Source organism: Oenanthe melanoleuca, chromosome 4, assembly GCF_029582105.1.
Source record: "Oenanthe melanoleuca isolate GR-GAL-2019-014 chromosome 4, OMel1.0, whole genome shotgun sequence".
NCBI classification, from domain to species: Eukaryota; Metazoa; Chordata; class Aves; order Passeriformes; family Muscicapidae; genus Oenanthe; species Oenanthe melanoleuca.
Genome location: NC_079337.1, coordinates 60835687 through 60854837, shown reverse-complemented (window position 1 = coordinate 60854837; position 19151 = coordinate 60835687). Strand labels below are relative to the sequence as shown.

General features: G+C 34.4%; 1 protein-coding gene across 1 annotated transcript in view; it reads left to right on the top strand.

Annotated features, from left to right (window-relative positions):
* Nucleotides 1–18438, top strand: part of GRK4 (G protein-coupled receptor kinase 4) — a 38358-nt gene extending 19920 nt beyond the window's left edge. Inside the window, exons 8-16 of the mRNA XM_056490265.1 lie at nt 566–706; nt 3043–3233; nt 5764–5801; nt 8222–8311; nt 8860–9068; nt 9883–10020; nt 10618–10755; nt 12642–12764; nt 14162–18438. Of these exons, the coding sequence (XP_056346240.1) occupies nt 566–706; nt 3043–3233; nt 5764–5801; nt 8222–8311; nt 8860–9068; nt 9883–10020; nt 10618–10755; nt 12642–12764; nt 14162–14215 (1122 nt within the window). The 3' untranslated portion in view covers nt 14216–18438. The remainder of the gene's footprint in view (nt 1–565; nt 707–3042; nt 3234–5763; nt 5802–8221; nt 8312–8859; nt 9069–9882; nt 10021–10617; nt 10756–12641; nt 12765–14161) is intronic.
* Nucleotides 18439–19151: the final 713 nt, after the last annotated feature.

Sequence of the window (19151 nt, the reverse complement as noted above, 5' to 3'; positions counted from 1 at the left end):
ACAAAGCTGCAGAGAACTTGTACTGACTGACAACAGTTGCTGCTATTTAGAAATTTCTTTTGGAAATGAGAATTTAGTTGCGATTTGCTAATTATGTAGAATATTCATGAACCGAATTTAAAATCTATAGATTTTATTAATTCTGTTTATAATTCATTGTACTGCCCAATACATATTTTAACCAGAGCCCTATATGGAAGGAGAGGGCGTGCTACTAAATTACTATTATGTTTCTCCTGTTCGATTGTGATGTGAATATTTGCCCTTAACACATACTAGGACACTTAACAGTGTTACTGGAGGCACTAACACAGGATCCACAGTTTGACTAGACTATTCAACCCCTGAAAGAAATGTGTTTGCCTCTGCATAATCACTTTTTATACTCCTGTTACAGTTTTTATGAACCTTTAAAGTTTTTCATGAGCAAAGGCTCTGTATTGATACTCACAGATGATAATTTTCTTAAAGCAGTTATGAGTTTGAAAACAAAATTAAATTTAATCTTCTGTAAAATAAAAATTCCAAAAAACCTCAAGCATCTGACACGCCATCCTTTTTGTAGGTGTGTGCCTGTCAAGTACGAGCAACAGGAAAAATGTATGCTTGCAAAAAGCTAGAAAAAAAGAGAATAAAGAAGAGGAAAGGAGAATCAATGGCTCTAAATGAAAAAAGAATTCTAGAAAAAGTGAATAGTAGGTTTGTAGTAAGTATCTGCTTCCAATCTATTTTCAGAAATTTATCTCATTTTGTTTGCCTCATTTCAGTCTCTTCCAGGAGTTTGTGGGCAAGACCCTTTGAGAACAATACTCTTGTTAAAAGTGATTTAGGTAGTGCATGACTGTAGAGAGAAATGATTGATAGAATAATAAATAAATTTTGTGTGTGATTGGGAATATTTCTGTGCACAGGGATTTTTCTTTGGTCTACCTTCATTCCTCGTAGCCAGAACATTAGGCTGTGTTTCAGCTTCCTAATGCCACTGAATCTTTGTCCTCTGTTTAATAATTGAGTTTTTATATTCTGAGGTATTTTCATAACATTTGTTACTCTGTTGCTGATATATTTTAAGATAAATATGACATTATAATAGTGTATTGGTTATGTTATATTGCTTTGTTGTGTACCAAGGCTTAAAAGAGGGATCTTGCATGTGAAACAATTAACTTTTTAATGGAATTTCCATGTAGTTGCAATCTTAGTTTTAATACCTAAACCTGATGATGTTTTTTAAATTATGGTCTGTTAGTAGCTCTAATTACTAAGCAGTGAAAGAAGTTAAAATGTTCAAAGATATACTAAGTAAAACTTCCAGGTAATATTTACTTTTTAATTGAAAAGTTATTTAAATGTTTTTTTCAAATACATTTTGCTTTGGTTTGACATCCATTTACTTTGAAATTTTGTATTGCTGTTCAGAGGATTTTAAAATAGCTGTTTTAGAGGATTGAGAAAGTTATTTATAAATACATATGTGTAAAATATGTATGTATGTATTTTCTGATAAGTTTTATGTATTAAAAAAACCCCTACTGTAGAATGCTTAAGAAGGAAGAAAAATTAAGAAAAAAATAAAATTCTAGAAAAATTAAGAACCTGCTGGCCAGATACATTAATATTTTAAACTATAGTAAATTGTGGTTTTTGTACAAATTTGCTGATGTTATTTTTTCACAAGGCTTCTGGGCTTAAATTGATTGAAACTGAATCCAGAGAGTATCTGAATTTATCCATAAATTACTAAAACAGTGAAATTTCTATTTTTCAGTAACATTTTTTTCAGCATATATAAACACTGTAAATCAATAATTGATCCAAGTTGAATTTGAAATTGCTTTATAAAATTGAGCATGAGTTATTCTCCTCTTGCTATCCAACGACGGTTTTTTATGCAACAGAGAAGATCTAGGTCTAGCATTTGCAGTAATCCTGGTTTTAAAGTGGGTAGATAACTTGTCATGCCACTGTCACAAGTACAGTCATAAATAGCTGAACACATCAGTTAAAACCACCAAATGGGAATCTATGCCTCGAGTAGCTGATTTCTATATTTATTTAGTTTTATTATTTGATATTGTGTTTACACTTCTGAAGGACGAGTTTGGATCTATCACTGAATTAAAGCAATTATTTACTTGTACTGCTCTAAAAATGCATTTAATTAGTAAAAAAAAAAAATCCTACTGATTTTTTTTTTAACCTAGCTTGCTTACCTAATGTAAGCTAAATACATATTTGAGTTCCATTGCTCTTAGTACAAGTTAGGTAATTTTGAAAATCCTGCCAGATGACCATCTATGTAGCATAGCTTTTACTGTTGAAAATTAATTTGTAACTGAAGCAGTTGAATTTGTAGTATATTACATTCTGTTAAATGGGAAGGGTTTTTTAAAATTCACAAGTCTACTTTAAAACTATAAATGCACTTTAAAAACTTTTACCTAAAATCTGAAAAAAAATTTGCTGCTTTGTCTTTGTCTATCAGCACCACACTTCAAGTACGGTGAGAAGAAAGGCTGTAAGGAGACGTACTGAATCTTTGCTGTTAGCAAGTTCTCAATCAGGGAAATATGCAGTTACTTGGGGTGGAGGCAGGGGTAGTACATATTTGATTTAAAATAATTTAAAATAATTCTCTAGAGCAGTTTTGGGTCTCATAGTTCAGGGAGGTGGTTTGGCAGTGCATAATTCCTGAGATACTAATAAAATAAGGAATATGCCTATACAACTGGACAAAGAGTATTACAGGTAACATGCAGCTGAGGACCATCACCAGTAATTGTATTTTCTGGGTGGAGCTCTGTGATATCTAAACAGATCTGCCACTAAGCTTTTGTGTTGTTTGTGTGGTTTGTGTACACAGGCTAACTACTCTGAATTCCTTTGTGTCTTCCAGTACTCTGCAAGAGTGATTTTCCACTTGTGTGTTTTGTTCTTTTTTGAAAAAGGATTCATAAGTTGATTGTACTGGAAAAAAGAGCTGTGAATTATTTTGAGGTTTATGAATGAATAATGGTTGTGTTCTCACCCTACCCTTTCTAGGTTAGTTTATCCTATACATATGAGACAAAAGATGCCCTGTGTTTAGTATTAACCATAATGAATGGAGGGGATCTAAAGTTTCACATATACAACATGGGAAATCCTGGCTTTGATGAAGAAAGGGCTATTTTCTATGCTGCAGAACTGTGCTGTGGTCTGGAGGATTTGCAGAGAGAGAGAATTGTTTACAGGTGAGTGTGATCTACAATTACCTGTACTTCTCCATGTTTCTTCAGCATTGAACATATTGTTTCCTACTAAAACAAGTTTGTATTTTAACTTTATAGGAAAGGAATAAGAAAAAATTGTTTAGTTGTCCTTTTCATGGCATATCCCTAGGAATATATCTTATGTCTTCTTGCTGTTGATTTAAGTCTTGATGCTTGATATATTTTAAAACAGCATAAAGTTGATTCAAAGTTTGTTTGTAAAATGAAATTAAACTATGATTTACATAGCAAATTAATTTATAATTTTGATAAATAAGTTTCAGTATGGGAGTATGGGGTTGTATTCCTGCCCATTCTAAAGTGATTCACAACAGGCTCTTAAAGTCCCTGGCTTGCATTGCATGTTACTCTCACAAGGGTAACAGCATAGTCATAGCCCATGTGAAAAGCTCCTTCTTCTGTTTTAATTTCAGATTCCTCCAACAAACTTATTATTGCCTTTGAATTAATGAAACTATCAGAAGCTTTGTGCGTGGCAATTGAGATTGTATGATTTTAATAACCCCTGGTATGCATTAATATTACAGAACTAGCAAAACAAACTTAGTTGTGGACCAAGAATTCTTTCTTTCTATTTCTGCTGTGTGACACCAAGTACCACTTGTTTCAAAGAATATTTAAAGTACAACTTCAGTATAATGAGTCTTAGTCTTTTCCCTTCCCAGCGTGGAAGACCAACACAGACACACAGAGTGGGAAGTGGCAGAACCAGTGTGAATCAGGCTTATGCTGGTGGTTGGGTATGGTTCCCTAGAGAATTTGGCCAATCTTGCAATATTACACAGTGTGTTTTGGCAGATACGTAGGAGGGAAGCAGGGGTGAGAGATTTCATCAGCTGCAAGCAGGTCATTTTATATTGCCCAAGTGAAAACAAAACTCATTGTTTAAAATACAAAATAACAACAACAACAAAAAAACAACACCAAACCAAATAAAAGACCCCAAACCACAGGCCTGTGTTTAGGCCCAACTTGTTAGCTGTTTACCTACAAGATGGCCTTCAAACATATGTCAAATCCTAGTGCTCTCCGGTTTTTTTAGCTCTGATCTCTCCTGTTTTCTCTGCTATTGTAATCTTACATTTAATGTCCATTTATTAACATTATGGGAATTGTCAAGACTTAAAAGCATGAGAAGCAGAGCATTTATGTGACTTATGCATACGGTTAATCTCCTAAGATAATGAAACTTTACCATGAATGCACATAATACATAACATCAATTTACCAATATTTGGGGAAAAAACCCTACTTAGATTTCTTCATGAACAGTTGTCTCTCATTTAGAATGTCAACTCTAGAGTCATTCTTCCTAAAATTTTTTCTTTCATGTTATTTAGTCTCTTCTTTTTTGTCACAACTGTATGTATAGATAAATAAATAAATAAATATATATATATGTATTGTTTTTAGTAATCTATTCCAATAACTTGTTCTTTTGCCAACTACTTGGTTTTGCATGTATATTTTGAGCTTATATTTATGGTAGAATAAATGTAAGAGACCATCTCAGTCCACATTCTTACTGATGCATACCACAAACACATATATATATAAAATAACATAAATTTTAAAAAAATTAACACTATACATTATAACTAACTATAGTGCACTATTATAAATAATATACATTATGCATTTCATACAGATTTTCATGCCTATTTATATGTATGTGTATCCTCAGGAGAATCTGCTAGGGGATAAATCCTAGAACAACTTTTGATTTATCTTCAATGACTCCCCAAATTTTCCTTGAGCAGGGGAAAATTCAAACATTCCGTTCAGTATTTTCTTTTGTTCTCAAAGCAAAAATGCACAAGGTGAAAAATTGCAATGCTGAATTTATTGCTCTTTTAATATTTCCTGAGTATTGTTATCATCTAGTAGTTATAAAATGTTGTTTGTGAAACTTGGATTTTTACAGTAAAGTATTAGGAAACTTCCAGAAAGTTATTGCAAAAAATTCTAACTAGGTGAAGTGTCTAGGAAGCTTTAAAAGTTGCATGTCCAAGTTAAAGAAATTGAGTTTGAATGGATGATATTAAGCCTGTGCTTAGTCTTGGGATTATTACTCTTTGTTGATTTCTGATACTTTGGGGTAAAATATAGGAAGGGGTCAGCATCAAACTGCAGCAAGCACTTGTGTTTTACCACTGGGGAGTTGTAAAGCTGATACTTCTCAGGAGAAATATTTTTCACTAATGAGCACAAATTTGAGTGTAAATGCTGGTTCTTTATATAAAAATTTTAGTGTTGTGTTGCCTTTGTTAATGTACATGGATTAAAGAGGTCAGGGAAAGTGGATCTTGAGTTTTGTGGTTAAACTATTTATATTGTAAGCTATCAACTTCACAGCTTTTTTTTTTGTTTATAGATGGAACTGGAAAAATTGCTTCAGTCAGAACCAAGAAGTCTTCTGTTGAATCTGTTGCACTTGAGGGCTAATAGTTTTGTCTTTGTTTAATTCACATTTCTGTTGTTTAATTTGTAGAGACTTGAAGCCTGAGAATATACTTCTTGATGACTGTGGTAAGTAAAAATAATTTTGAAATCAGGAATTACATCTCTAATTATTACCGTGCCAGAAATGTAAGGGATTTCTTCATGATGAAAGAGAACTCATTGATGAATCTTAATTTAGCAAAGAAAATACTGCGTTCCTTTTTAGAAAGTAGGGCGGATCTTTGGGGGTCCAACCATGATTAAGTTTGAAGGGTCAATTTTCTATCTTCAAATGGCTACTTTTCCCCTTTTGCTCTTCCTTTTCCCCCTCCTCTTGATTTAAGATCACTGAAACTTTTATTATGGATTTGTTTTGTTGGATTTTTCTTCTACTATGGAAACATGATTTGTTAGATGGAGGGGCAAGAATTTTACTTAGTAAACCAGAATGTTTATACAGTAAGAAGAAATCTGAAGTATTTCTGTTTTAACTTTTCAACTAAAAGAGATCTGATGGTCACTGATGTATATGTGGCTGGAAGAAATCAAGGAAGTACAAACAATATGAAGAAATGTTTGTAGTCTTCTGTTTGTCAAAAGCCAAATTAATTCTCTTTAATGACTTTGTATGCAAGTCATTACCAGAATCTTTTGAATTGGCTGGGGAACATGTGCAGGAATCCTCTTCTAAGCTGTGGATGAATATTACAAGTTTGTTCTTGTAACTGGTGAGCATTTTAGTTGAGGAAAAACTGTTTTTGAAGTCATTAAACACAGTAATTTTTTTCAAAGTCAGCATGTTCTGACTGATACATTTCAAAAAAGATTATGCTTGAGAGAAGTCACTTTCCATGAGCTAAAGCTTTGCTAGACATCAAATGCATTCTTTAATTTTTCTCTCCAGCAATGTCTTGGAAAAGCCGAAGGCTTCTTTGAGGAAAAATATACCCTTGCAGGACTGCATTAGAATGCTTCCTCTCTGCCAGGCATATTTTGATCTGGTTCCAGAGAGCACAGGATGCTAATTAGAAAATCGCTTCAGGAGCTCAGATCTTGCACTTGAAAAGGGGTTCATCAGATGTCAGGCAATACAAGAGCATCTGAATGTGTTTAAAATAGCATTTGCTGCTCCAAAGCATTTACTTATTTCTAACCAGTATATAGAGTGGTACTTGACTTTCTCCACTCTCTTTCTCTCTCTCTCCATCTCCTGATTATCTAACACATGTACATAAGAAATTAATGTGCTGTTAACTAATATTGATATTACAGAGGTTTTTGAATGTACAAAGGTTAATTGGGCACTGGAATGAGCTACCCAGAGAGGTGATGCAGTGTCCGCCCTTGGAGGCTTTCTAAATAAATATTTAAAAAGCCTTTGATACCTTGGGCTGCCTGCTTGCTCAGAAGGTTTTACTGGAGGCCTTCTGAAGTCCCTTTCAGCCTGAATAATTCTGTGAGTCTCTGCTGTTTCTGTAGACAACAGTATCTCTGTCCTTATAACCAGTATTAAAATAAGCATGGGTTTTGCTCTTTTTTTCTTTTTTGGCAATGAATGTTTCTACAAAATTGTTTTAGAATTGAATTGAAAATGTAATTGTCCTTCTGTCTAGACTTCCACATTTTTATTAAGAAATGTGTTTTAAAATACAATTCTTGCCTTGAAATGTACTGAATGTGCTTGAAACTGTTCATGAGTTTATCCAACAAAAATCTATAGGTGTCCATGGAAATGTGAGGGAGAGTAGGGTGGATTTATTCCCATTGCCCTGCTTGGACTGTGCATGACAAACTAGTCTATTGTCAGATGATCCTTCCGTTAGAGGTACAGCTGTAAAGACCATGTGTGATAGGGGAAGGTCATCAACTCAAGAAATTTAGCTGACAAAGTGCAATAGAGGCCGTTTTCCACTTAGGATTGATTCACGAGAAGAGGAAATCTCAGAATTGAACTGAGATGTTACAATATAAATAATTCTGAGTAGGTTATTGACTGGGCTGCTGTGGGTTTGGGGTGGGAGTGGGGTTATCAATTCCAAGTACTGGTGTTTAGCATTATGGGGGTACTTCATTGCAGGAAAACACCTCTCTCATTACAGGCTATAGTTTTCTCACATTTGGAATAAATTAGTTTAATTTTGAGGTTTCATTAAGAAGTCAGAAAGATAAGTGCTTGTGGTGGGCATAGAGAATGGAAAACCACTAGTATCTGATGCATAGATACAGCATCTGAAATGAGCATTTCTATTTGTCCAAGAACAGCAGCTTATGCCAAAGCTAAAAAATTAGAGTGCTTAAGAGCAATTTATTTTTGCATGACCTTCAGAAAATCAGTTATATCTATGCCTCTATTTCTTCACAATTTTAAGGAGGAGCTGAATAAAACACTTTTCTAGTTAAGTTAAAATGTTTTGATACTTTCCAGTGGGTTTTTTAATGAGCTGTACAATATAAATTTTTTTGTTTTAAAAGTTCTAATATTCCTTATTTTATTTTAACATAAATAGGACATATCAGGATTTCAGATCTTGGATTAGCTGTGCAGATTCCAGAAGGTGAAACTGTCCGAGGACGTGTTGGGACTGTTGGTTACATGGGTATGTAAAACATCCTTTGCTAGTTACATTTTACCAGAAAATTTGCTTCTGTGAATATAAGAACTGTATTAGCCTGGATTAGTTACTAGACATGTTATGGGAAGAAGAAAGGTTATAATATACATTTGTAGATGTTATTACTTAATTATAAGCCTACTGATAAACTTGAAAATTTAACTGAAAATTCTAGTTTTAGGCAGAACTTTAAGAAAGTACCTAATTTTTTCTGAGATGAAAAGAGGTTTATAGTCACAGGTAAACAGAGAAATTACTGTAACAATACATTTCTTTCCATGCTTTGTAAAACTTCATTCTCAGGGTTTTTTTTTTTTTTTCATTCTCTAAAGAATATTGGTTTTAAAGATTAAAGAAATTAAGTTTTTCTGTTGGATATAAACAGAGTTCTCACTGTAGAAATTAGTTTCTTCAAGGTACAGAGGAGTCACATAAACATGTCTGTACAGAGCCCAAAGAGAGTACCTGAGAGTTCTTCCAACCTACACAATTAGTCAATTTAAAGTGAAATGTTGTGGGTTTTTGTTTTGTAGCTCCAGAAGTGATCAAAAATGAAAAGTACACATTCAGTCCAGATTGGTGGGGTCTTGGCTGTTTGATTTATGAAATGATTGAAGGACAGTCTCCATTCAGGAAGCACAAGGAAAGAGTTAAACGGGATGAGATTGACCGGAGAGTAAAGGAAGACCAGGAAACATACTCGGACAAGTTTTCAGAGGAGGCAAAATCCATCTGCAGGATGGTGGGTGAAGAGACGTAGAGGTTTGAAAATTAAATTTCTAATCCTTTTAAAGAGACCAACTACTTTATTTTAAAATCTTGAAAATTTTTCAAAACTGGATTTCTTGAACCTTTCTTTAGCTCACATGAAAGTTTATGATTGTTCATGAACTGTTCAGTTATCAAACTTCAAGAATTCAGAACTTTTATCAAGATGAAGGAAAGCTGAACAAGTTGATTATTCATCACATGAATGAAATGGTCTAGTACTGCTTGGACCACTCGTAGTTATAGATGGAGTACAATAGCATGCTCAGCTTGGACACTGCATGGGAGCAAGTGGCTGAGTAGTACACCAGTTTCTTCACCTAAAACATTATCTACAAGATAATGGCTTTTTATTTTTTTCTATCTTGTCTGTTCTCAAATTTATACAGAAAACTTCACAAGTTTTCTATACTAGTTCGTGCAAGATATGTGCATTACTTAAGCCCATAGGAAAATATAGAAGTCTGTATTTCCTGAAAGAAAAGCCTGCTGCAGAGTCTGTACTGTAAAGTCTTCTCAACATGGCATCAATTAACATATTTTCTTATAACTTTGGGTATCGTGTGCTTTCACACAAATTATGTGCTTTCAGGGATTCTTTTCTCTATTGAAAATGTATTTGTTCCCAGAATGTTGTTTGGGTTTCCAGTTAATTTTGATACATGATAAATTTATCTAATAAGAGGCCAAGTAGTAAAATAAACTGATTGAAAGACATTTTATGTAGATATTTTGCTTTTAGTTGTGGGATTGTATCATGGATCAGCTTTTTTTCCATGTATCTGCAGTTACTTGCAAAGAATCCAGGGGAACGACTGGGTTGCACTGAAGGAGGAGCTGCTGTTGTAAAACAACATCCTATTTTCAAGAACATCAACTTCAAGAGGCTGGAAGCTAACATGTTAGAACCTCCATTCTTGCCAGATGTAAGTAGGTGAGACAGATTTGATTAGTATCTAAAGAGGCAAGAACTGTCATAATTCTATATTAGTAACCATATGAACTCCAGAGAAACCTTTAAAATTAGTTACATTGGTGGGAGAATGCCATTGGAGCTATTGATGACAACTAATTGTTTTGTGGTATTTCAACTGAGATCACAGAACAATTTAAAATAGTGATATTTCCCTAGGGAGCTTTGTAGCTGATTTCTTAGCCCTTAAAAGTCCACTTCCATTGCTCAGAGGCAGAAGAAATGAGGAATAGCTTTGAAGAAAGTACAGAGTTGAAAGGAAGGTGACAGAAATAAGTGAATTATGATAACCATTAAGAGATCCAGACAAGCTATTTCTGGCTTTGATATTTTTTTTCTGTTACTAGCAGGATGGATAGAATTGCTCAGGGGCCTTATGAAGAGAGTCTTTGTATTTCTGCTCCATAGAATAGTGTAATTTGGTGATCAGCAATGTGAAATGTAGAATTGCAGACATTTTGCTCCCTTTTGCTCATCTAGGAAAAGTAAAACCGAACTAAAAGTCCCCAAATCCAAAACTTTAATGAAGCAATCTTGTATTGTACTGCAGCCACGTGCCGTTTATTGTAAAGATGTCCTGGACATTGAGCAGTTCTCAACAGTAAAAGGAGTGAACCTGGATACCACAGATGATGACTTCTATTCCAAATTTGTGACGGGTTGTGTCTCAATCCCTTGGCAAAATGAGGTATGTCACATTTCATAGAAGATTATTTTCTTTAGTACAGCAGTATAGAATATTTAATAAAAGATATGATTTTCTCTAGGAGATATAAAGAGGTTTTTGCTTTAAACTTCTTTGCTGAGAGACTTCAGATTTTTTTTTTTTTCCCAAAAACATAAGCAACTCGCTAGAAACTGAGATCTATGGTAAATCTGCATAAACAAAGTCTGGCATCTTGTCATCATAGGCACAGCTTACAAAACAGTATTAGTATCAGTAGGACCACCTTTCCTTGTTTTTCAGTCACATGCTATTCAGTATTGCTGTTCACAGGAGAGGGATGGAATGGTATTCCAAGTGTTCAAAAGCAAATAGGTGCAGTGCAAGCTGTTTGTGTACGGCCTGTGTGTGTATCAATAGAGTATCCAAGTGACAGTAATACAGAATTGCAGACTCATCTTTTTCAAGGTTTTCAAAACAAACAGTTCAATATCAATTGAGTCAGACTTTCCCTTAAAAGTTTTTTTGTGTGCCTAGTGAATGAATATTCTAGTAGTCTGCATAGAGTACTAGAATTTTTCTGCCTCTGCATGGAATTCAAATCCTCTTTACTGTTTCAGCAAGAGCACTTAGTAACAATTACTTGAAATTGTAGTTCTTGTTGTGAATGCCTTCCCCCCCATTATAATTCTGAAATTACTATTGTCTTGAATTCTACTAGTGTCGTTTCTCTCCCAGTATGATTGCATTTTATTTAAAACTTGAACACAAAAAATGAGCAATTTTGGAACAATTTGGAGGAAGTAAAAAATACATCCCCTTTTGTTTTCCTTTTGCTTTTTTGCATAACATTTAGAAGGATATTTGAAAAGGTGTCATTTGACAGAAAATTTTCTCTGAGAAACAGTGAATCTTGGAGAAAGAAGTATTTCCTTTACTATGTTGTAATTCTGAACTTCAGAATATGATCTAGTCATTAAAAAATGCACTGCAGCTTAATAACTAACCCTGCAGAGAGGGATAAAGTTGGAAGTAGTTGTGGGATTCTTGTGATAGCAGTTCCTTCAAGAAAATACTGCAGATTTCATTGCACATTTGTGCTTATTTTTTCCTTTAATTCATGTTACTGAACTTTCCCTGAAATTTTTGTCTCTCAAGACTTTCTCTCACTAATCCCTAATTTACCCAGCGTCATGGTTTACAACAAAAGCAGGCTGCATTTCTTCTTACTGGTCTTTATGCCCTCTCTCCCTCTACAAGGTATATTCATTTGCCTGCCTACTGTTGTCACAGATGTGTACCACTTACTGGTAAATGCCAGCTGTACTTGGGCATTAGCCACTCCCTCCCTTCCGACCCTGCCTGTTGGTTACATTTTGGCATTCAGTCTTCCTGCTGTCCTTACTGTACCCAGTAATTGTGGTTTTATTTCTTTTGTTTCTGTGTACACAAAGATTATTTCAAAATCCCTTGCCTTCTCTCCAGAGACCCATATTCATTATATCTTCTTTTTTTCCTCCCATGTCATATTTATTAATTAACTTCAGTTCAAGGCATAGAGATATTACATTTTTTTGGCTGGACTGCTCTAAAATGAACAGAATACTGAAAATCTGTCTCTGGTTCTAAAAACTTCTCTTTATTGCATTATGAGCAGAAGAAAGGCAAGAATGAAAAAAAATCAAGGGAGCACCTGACACCTGTGTGAGTGCTCTCCTTGCTATTCTTGAGTTGGTTGAGTGCACAAGGAGAGTCAGTGTCAGCTTTGTGCTCCTTTTGGAGACAGTGTTGTAGTTTGGCTGATGAATTTTTCAGTGTTAGGAGTACCCAGCCAGAGTAAATAGATATTACCTGGAACTTGTTTGAGAGGCTTTTATGGATATTTCATTTATATTTCATATGTTTTGAAGATGATTGAAACGGGATGCTTTGAAGATATCAATGCATGTGAAACTGATGGTACTGTGTCACCAGACAGAGAGAAGTCTCCTAAGCCAAAGAGAGGCTTCTTTCACAGACTTTTTAGTGGAGAGGTAAGAGCATTTCTGTTCTTTCATAAGAAAATTAACTTCCATTCTTTTTTTAAAATCTGTGATAGGAAAACCAAGTTGTTCACTGCATAATAAAACTAATGAAATCTCTTTTGTTATGGCTTTGCCCCTCCACTGCCTTTCAGAAATTATGGCAATCCTTTATAATGCCAGGAAGCTTTCCTACCTCAGCATTCTCTCCTCCTCTAGTTACCTGGGAAAAAGGTAGTGGGTTCTGTTAAAAGCTGTGCTATAGATCTTCCTTTGCTAAAGAGGTTAATTTGGGTCTTGCTTTTTATATATTTTATCATCTTTTAATGAAAACTGTCTTCAGATAATAGAGGCCCTATGTAAAAACTAGTAATAAATGAGTTTATAAGCAAAAACATGCATATATCCAATAAATAAGTAAATAAGTAGAAATAGCCCCAAAATAAATGAGAAGCATCATGAAATAAAATATATTTGGCCATTTAATGCCTTCACCAAAACAAGCTAATAGATCTTTACATAGCTGGTAATGCACAGCCTTTTCTTACACACAGACTTCTACTCTTTAGTAAAATAATTTCTTGGTCAGAGAATTGAGTATTTACCACCTAGAAGACACATCATGTATTGTAATTGTCTATAGGATGTAAGAAATACACTGTTTGTAAAGGTTTGCAGTTGACAAATACAATTCTGCTTGCTCAGCGTGCCTGCACTTAGGGAGGAATTATCTAGAGGAACTATTTATGTAGTGAACACTTGGGTAGAAATTACTTTTGCTTTCAAGCAGAAATGGGATTTTAGAATTGCTAGGTGCATGTCATTAAGTAGCCACAGCAAGGCTGTGTATTAAAATTGCATGAAGAAATTTTTTGTCTTCAGCTGGCAGTTCACCTTTCTAAAATGGTACAATGCTAATGGAATGTATAATAGTACTGTCATTTTTAGTTCACCTTTTCAAATACACTTTTCCCCCACTTTGAATAATGGAATAGAAGGGATGGTTGAGTGTACTAATATTCTCACATAGCTAAAGTTAAAGCTTGTGTCTTTTCCAGCCAAAAATCAGCAATATTCATACTGTCCCAAGATATGGTTCTATGTATTGAGAAGAAATCCTAAAAAATTAATATGGTGTGAGAGTTTTCAGTTGGTTTTGAACTAATAGGACTGCAGTTAATTGTCTTGTGAAGTTAAAAGAAGGAAAGAACGTTAATTAAATTTTAACAACTTGAGATTTGGGGTTGAGATTGTGGATTCTTTTGAGTTTCCCAAAGCATTTAGTTAGGATGGAATAAAATGTGCTGGAAAAAGACTCATCCTCCCAGCCTTTCTGTGCCTCATATAACACACAAATAAACAATAGTGTTAGTTCTGCAGCTGAGTGGTCTGTTTGTCTTCTCTTGCAGGTCTGCTTTAAATCTGATTGCAGTGATGATGAGCAGGAGTCCTCCAGACTTTAAATCATTTTATGCTCCTCAGAAAGGATGAGCAAATGTTAAATGTTTTATATCTCTGTAGCAAATTGTATTATATATATTTTTTATCTGAGTTCAAGGATTTTTGTACATTTGTACTTCATTTGTTTTAAGATGTATATTTTCACTAAAGCTTAATTGTACAAAAAGCAATGAGTGCCATTTGAGTGAGTGTGTTTCTGTATGTATTTGATTTATCTTGATTTTTTTTTTCCCAGTGGAACGAATCTAGAAATACTAAAAGGATTTTAAAGCACAGAGATAACATCTATGGCATCACTGTAACTTGACTTTGTATGCTCCTGGTAAAACTCTTCTTGATCATTAGGATCTTTATTAGCAGTTTTCTTAACTGTAAAATTGCTATACTGATAAATTTGATAATTCTGGTATTATCCCGCAGCATGGCAGTGCTATTACCTAATGTATCTCTCAAGCAACTGCTAAGTAAAAAAAGGGATTCAGTGCACTGCACAGTGGTCATCTTTTAGGAATTGCTCTTTATTATCAGGCGCTGTAGAATCTCTTTCTGTGTTTCTGTATAAAGAGAACTTTCAACATTTTGCTTAATCCTGTAACAAGCTGAAGAATCCCATTCTTCTCTTTTCTACCCATCTTACACATCCTCTCCATAGACTGTCTCAGCATGAACCATACATGTCGACCTATCCCAAAATTTTATAATTATATTTTGAAAACTTTGTCTTTACTGAAAGGATTTCTTTTTATCTGTGGGGACACTGTTTTATTCTATTTTCTGTAAATTAAATTGTTTTAGGATGTTACATTTTTATAATAGGTTAAAAAACAAAGCATAGGCTCTTCTTACTTATGTCCTCTCTGCTTATGTTGTATAATATGCAATGTTCTAGGGTTGACAGTGATCACTGCCACTGGGGAAAGGGAAAGGTAGCATTAAGTATTGAATTTAATTATGTAAATATTTTTTTTCTTATAGTCTTTTAAAACAGAAACATTAAAACATGCCTTTAATGATTGCTTACTATAGATGTGGAGCTGGTATTGAAGTTTGTTATGATTACCTGATGTCCATTAGTAAAACTGACAAAAGCTGTTTGAGAGCTAGGCAAGCTTCCATTCATCTGGACTCACAGTAGGTCAGACCCTTCATTTTGTAAAGTTTCTAGTAAAACTATTAATCTGGGTATGAGAGCCAATTTAAAGAGCACATTTCATTAAGAGCCTCTTCTGTTTTCAAAATTGAATTGGGTACTTGAAATATAATGGAATGCCATTTGAGTTGGAGACATGATTTTAGTTTCATATTTTGTTGTGCAATCTGAATATTTGTCTCAATTGTGCATGCCTTTTTTTTTTCTTTCAAATTTCTGGGGCACCAACCAGACCACATATGTATTGTACACATAGAGCAACCGCACAGCCCTCCACCTCAAAAAGGCCTCTTTTGTTATCTGCAGACCCACTGCAAGAAACTTCAGCTGCTTCTGAGAAACTCACAAGATATATTTGATATTCAAGCCTATCATCAGGTTTTAATTCACAGTCTTTGGTCTCTAAAGACAAAGTTTTAATGGATTAGAATTTGAAAAAATTGGAAAACCAGTATGTTGCAGAACCCTGCTGGGCCTCATCTGGTGTCTCTCTGAAATTGTTCCTCTTGGCTACTGTGCCACAGAAATGAGGAATTAGACTGTTTTTCTGTGTTTTCAGTGCATTTTTCCTCCAGTCTAAAGCAGTACACAAGACAGCAAAATTACTCTTTTGGAGAGTACAAAGGGAGAAATTGGCAGAGGGTGAGAGAGTGTGAATGAATTACTGGAAGATGGTCTGATGTAATATTGAAGGGATGGGAGGCTTGACAGAAATATCTGAAGTGAGGGTGTTGGCTAGAACCATTATGTGTGAGACAATGAGCTGGCAGTCTGACCTGACTCTATTTTGTACTACAGCAATAGAAGAAGTCTAAAAAGATGGGAATGGAAAAATGGGGAAGTAACAAAAGTATTTTATAAATACCTATGTGATTGGAGAAGTCATAGTTTCTCTGATTAAGGGTTTGAATTTTTAAGGTCTTAGGTTTGCTATTCTGAGGCAAAGGTGTCTGTATAAACACCAGACATATAGGGTGACCAGCTGGATTTAATGTCTGTGTAGAGTAACAAAATTTGGGCAATAATACCACGGACACAAGCTGAATAATTTTTATGAAGAAAATACAGGAATTAGTTTTAATGAATCAGAAAAAAAATCTGAAAGTATTTATCATGTATTTCAAGTTTTCTTTCTGTATTGGATGGAGAGGAATCTTAACTTTAAAAAAAATAAAATCAACTTCTCTATTTTGGAGTGTTGAGACTTTACACATATTTTCCAGGAATCTGTGAAGAAAGAGGGCTAAATGAAGAGAAAAGGCAAATTGTTCCTAAGAAGTGGTTATTTATGTCTGCTTCTTTGGATGAAGGAGCTCCTTGTAAAAAAGTGAGGATTTGTTTGTTTTTATGAAGTCTTCCTTAGTTTAATTTCACAAGTTTTTTCTTAAGTTCAGAATAGTACTATTGAATTGTTTTTGAATGAGTACATGTTTGCAGAATTATGACCTAAATATTACGACCTAAATTCCATTGGGTTTGGGGTTTGATTTTTTATTTATTTTTTTTTTTGGTCAGTAGATTGGTTATTCCCCAGAAGGCTCAAGATGGCATTATTGTACTATAAATTTGTCCCTTTTGGTTACAAATACAAGCACATAATAATGACTAGATCTTATCTTATGTGGATCCCCTGAAAAGTTAGAAAAACCACGGAACTGGAAGGAGCAGCAATCAGCATAACTTAGGTCTTGAATTTTTTTAGGACAAAACTGGGACAAAGAAAGGGGGAAATAGCAGGTTATGTTTACTGATTATGTAGCCTTTTACTTCCAGGAAACTGTTGGGGTGGGATGGGGGAAGACAATGTAATTTATAGCAATTCAGCATGACTTCATTCTCTAGCCCCATGTGTTAGAAGGCTTTAATAACAGTGAGACAATCCAATGTTCTACTGGTGCAAGATTTGGAAAGACCTATGGAATTCCATGGAGTTATTTGCATGAGATCAACCTCCCTTTCCTGTGGTGTGTGTTTCCAAGCATTTGTGTATGTAAATCTTCATGTCTGCTTGTGCATACCTCAAACCTCTCTATTTAGCTCAAAATTCAGAAACTGTGAAGCAATGTACCAGTGTACCAGTGTCTTATTGGTTTACTCAATGCTTTTCAATGTTGTGACCAGCAGAATAGAATCTTCATGCCTCAGGGTTTTGGTTTTTTTCTATTAAAAAGCTGTCAGCTTCTCCCTGCCCCCTGAGGTGTGTTCATAATAGAGATGGTGTTTCTGGACTATAACAACAACAGAACTGTCTTAGCTGAAAAAATGAGCTCTTAAAACTGATAGTAAGTAGGGAAAAAACCTGAGTTATGTCTGTAACAACAAGAGCATGATTGACAAACCTTAGCTTTAACTAGTTCTTGTCTCTTTTTTTCCCCCAGATCATTCTTAATACAGTAGTCCTGAATGGTTTTGAGTATGAAAGAGAATTATCTCCAAATCAGAATAAAATTGTCTATTTAATAAATCAGTGATAGAAGCTATTAAAACCAACTAACAATCCATTCTTAGAATGCACTTCAATTATTTTTCAAACTACACTGGTGTAAGAATTTTTTCATTGCCATTTGTACAAGCAGAGAATACTTGTTACTAAAACATGAGGAAAAGTAATATTTTTCTATAGTTTACAAGTTAGCATTATACAGATTTAACTTTGGAATTATTATCTTCATTTTAATATAGATTTTCAGAAAACACTTCTCTTTAGGAAGAGAAATTTGAATTACTGGAAAGCATCTTTAAGCTGAAGTCATATTTACTTTGATTTTAATTATTCGCCTGGCTTATTTTGGTGATGATGATGTCTCTTCTGCTGAATGAACAATTCTTTTTTATTTCATAATTGTTCTTGTGGTGTAACTTAAGTTTTGCACATGAGACGTAGGTAACTTTTTTCCACAATCCAGTTGTGTCCAAAACACCAGAATTCTTTCCAAGCATAGGAAGCTGACTGTTAAATGTGATGTGTTAGTTCCAGCATCTCCAAACCACTAACTGTTCTTGTGTGAGCTGTTTTCCTGGATGTTCTAGCATTGTAATTCCTGAAATAAAAGCAAAACACTGCCACATATCTCAACCACATGTATTACTGTCTAATGTGATTTATTTACCATATCTATTGTGGTAGCTGGGGTAGAAAAAAAGAAAATTGTAATTTAAAAAAAAAATTCTGATTTCTTGAAGCAGAAAAAATTTATTGCAGAGTGTTAAGTTTTTTACCAATATAGGATTGTTGAACCCAGGAAAAACTGCTGTACTGGCTCAGTTGATACCTTATCTCATGGTCTGGATCTAGATTTCTGCGTAAATTTCCACATGAGAAGACAGAATTATCGGGATGGGCTGTTTTTCATTAGCACATTTATTGTAATTTTATAACATGAGTTGAAGGACAAAGCCCCCAAATGCTCTACAAAAGAGCTTCAAATGAAATGACCTTAAAACGATAGAGACAACCATGCTGTGACATATTGCAGATTATCCGTGCATATGCCAAACCACATGGGCCAGCAGTCTCATGGAGTAGTACCAATTACCTGCTGAATTGTTCGTGGAAATGCAGAAATGCTGGCCAAAGTGGGACTTCAGGCTAGGCTGAAAAATACTCTTACCATGCTCATTTTAAAAATAATTAATCAAGAGGTGATGTTAGAGCCAAGGTAAGAGCATGTTTCTTTTTCTCTGGAGGCTGAGATTAATTATTTATCATCCCCTAAATTTCAGATAATCTTTTAGGTATGCACTCTTAATTGGAACTTCATTTTTCTTTGAGGTAACACCGACTTTAC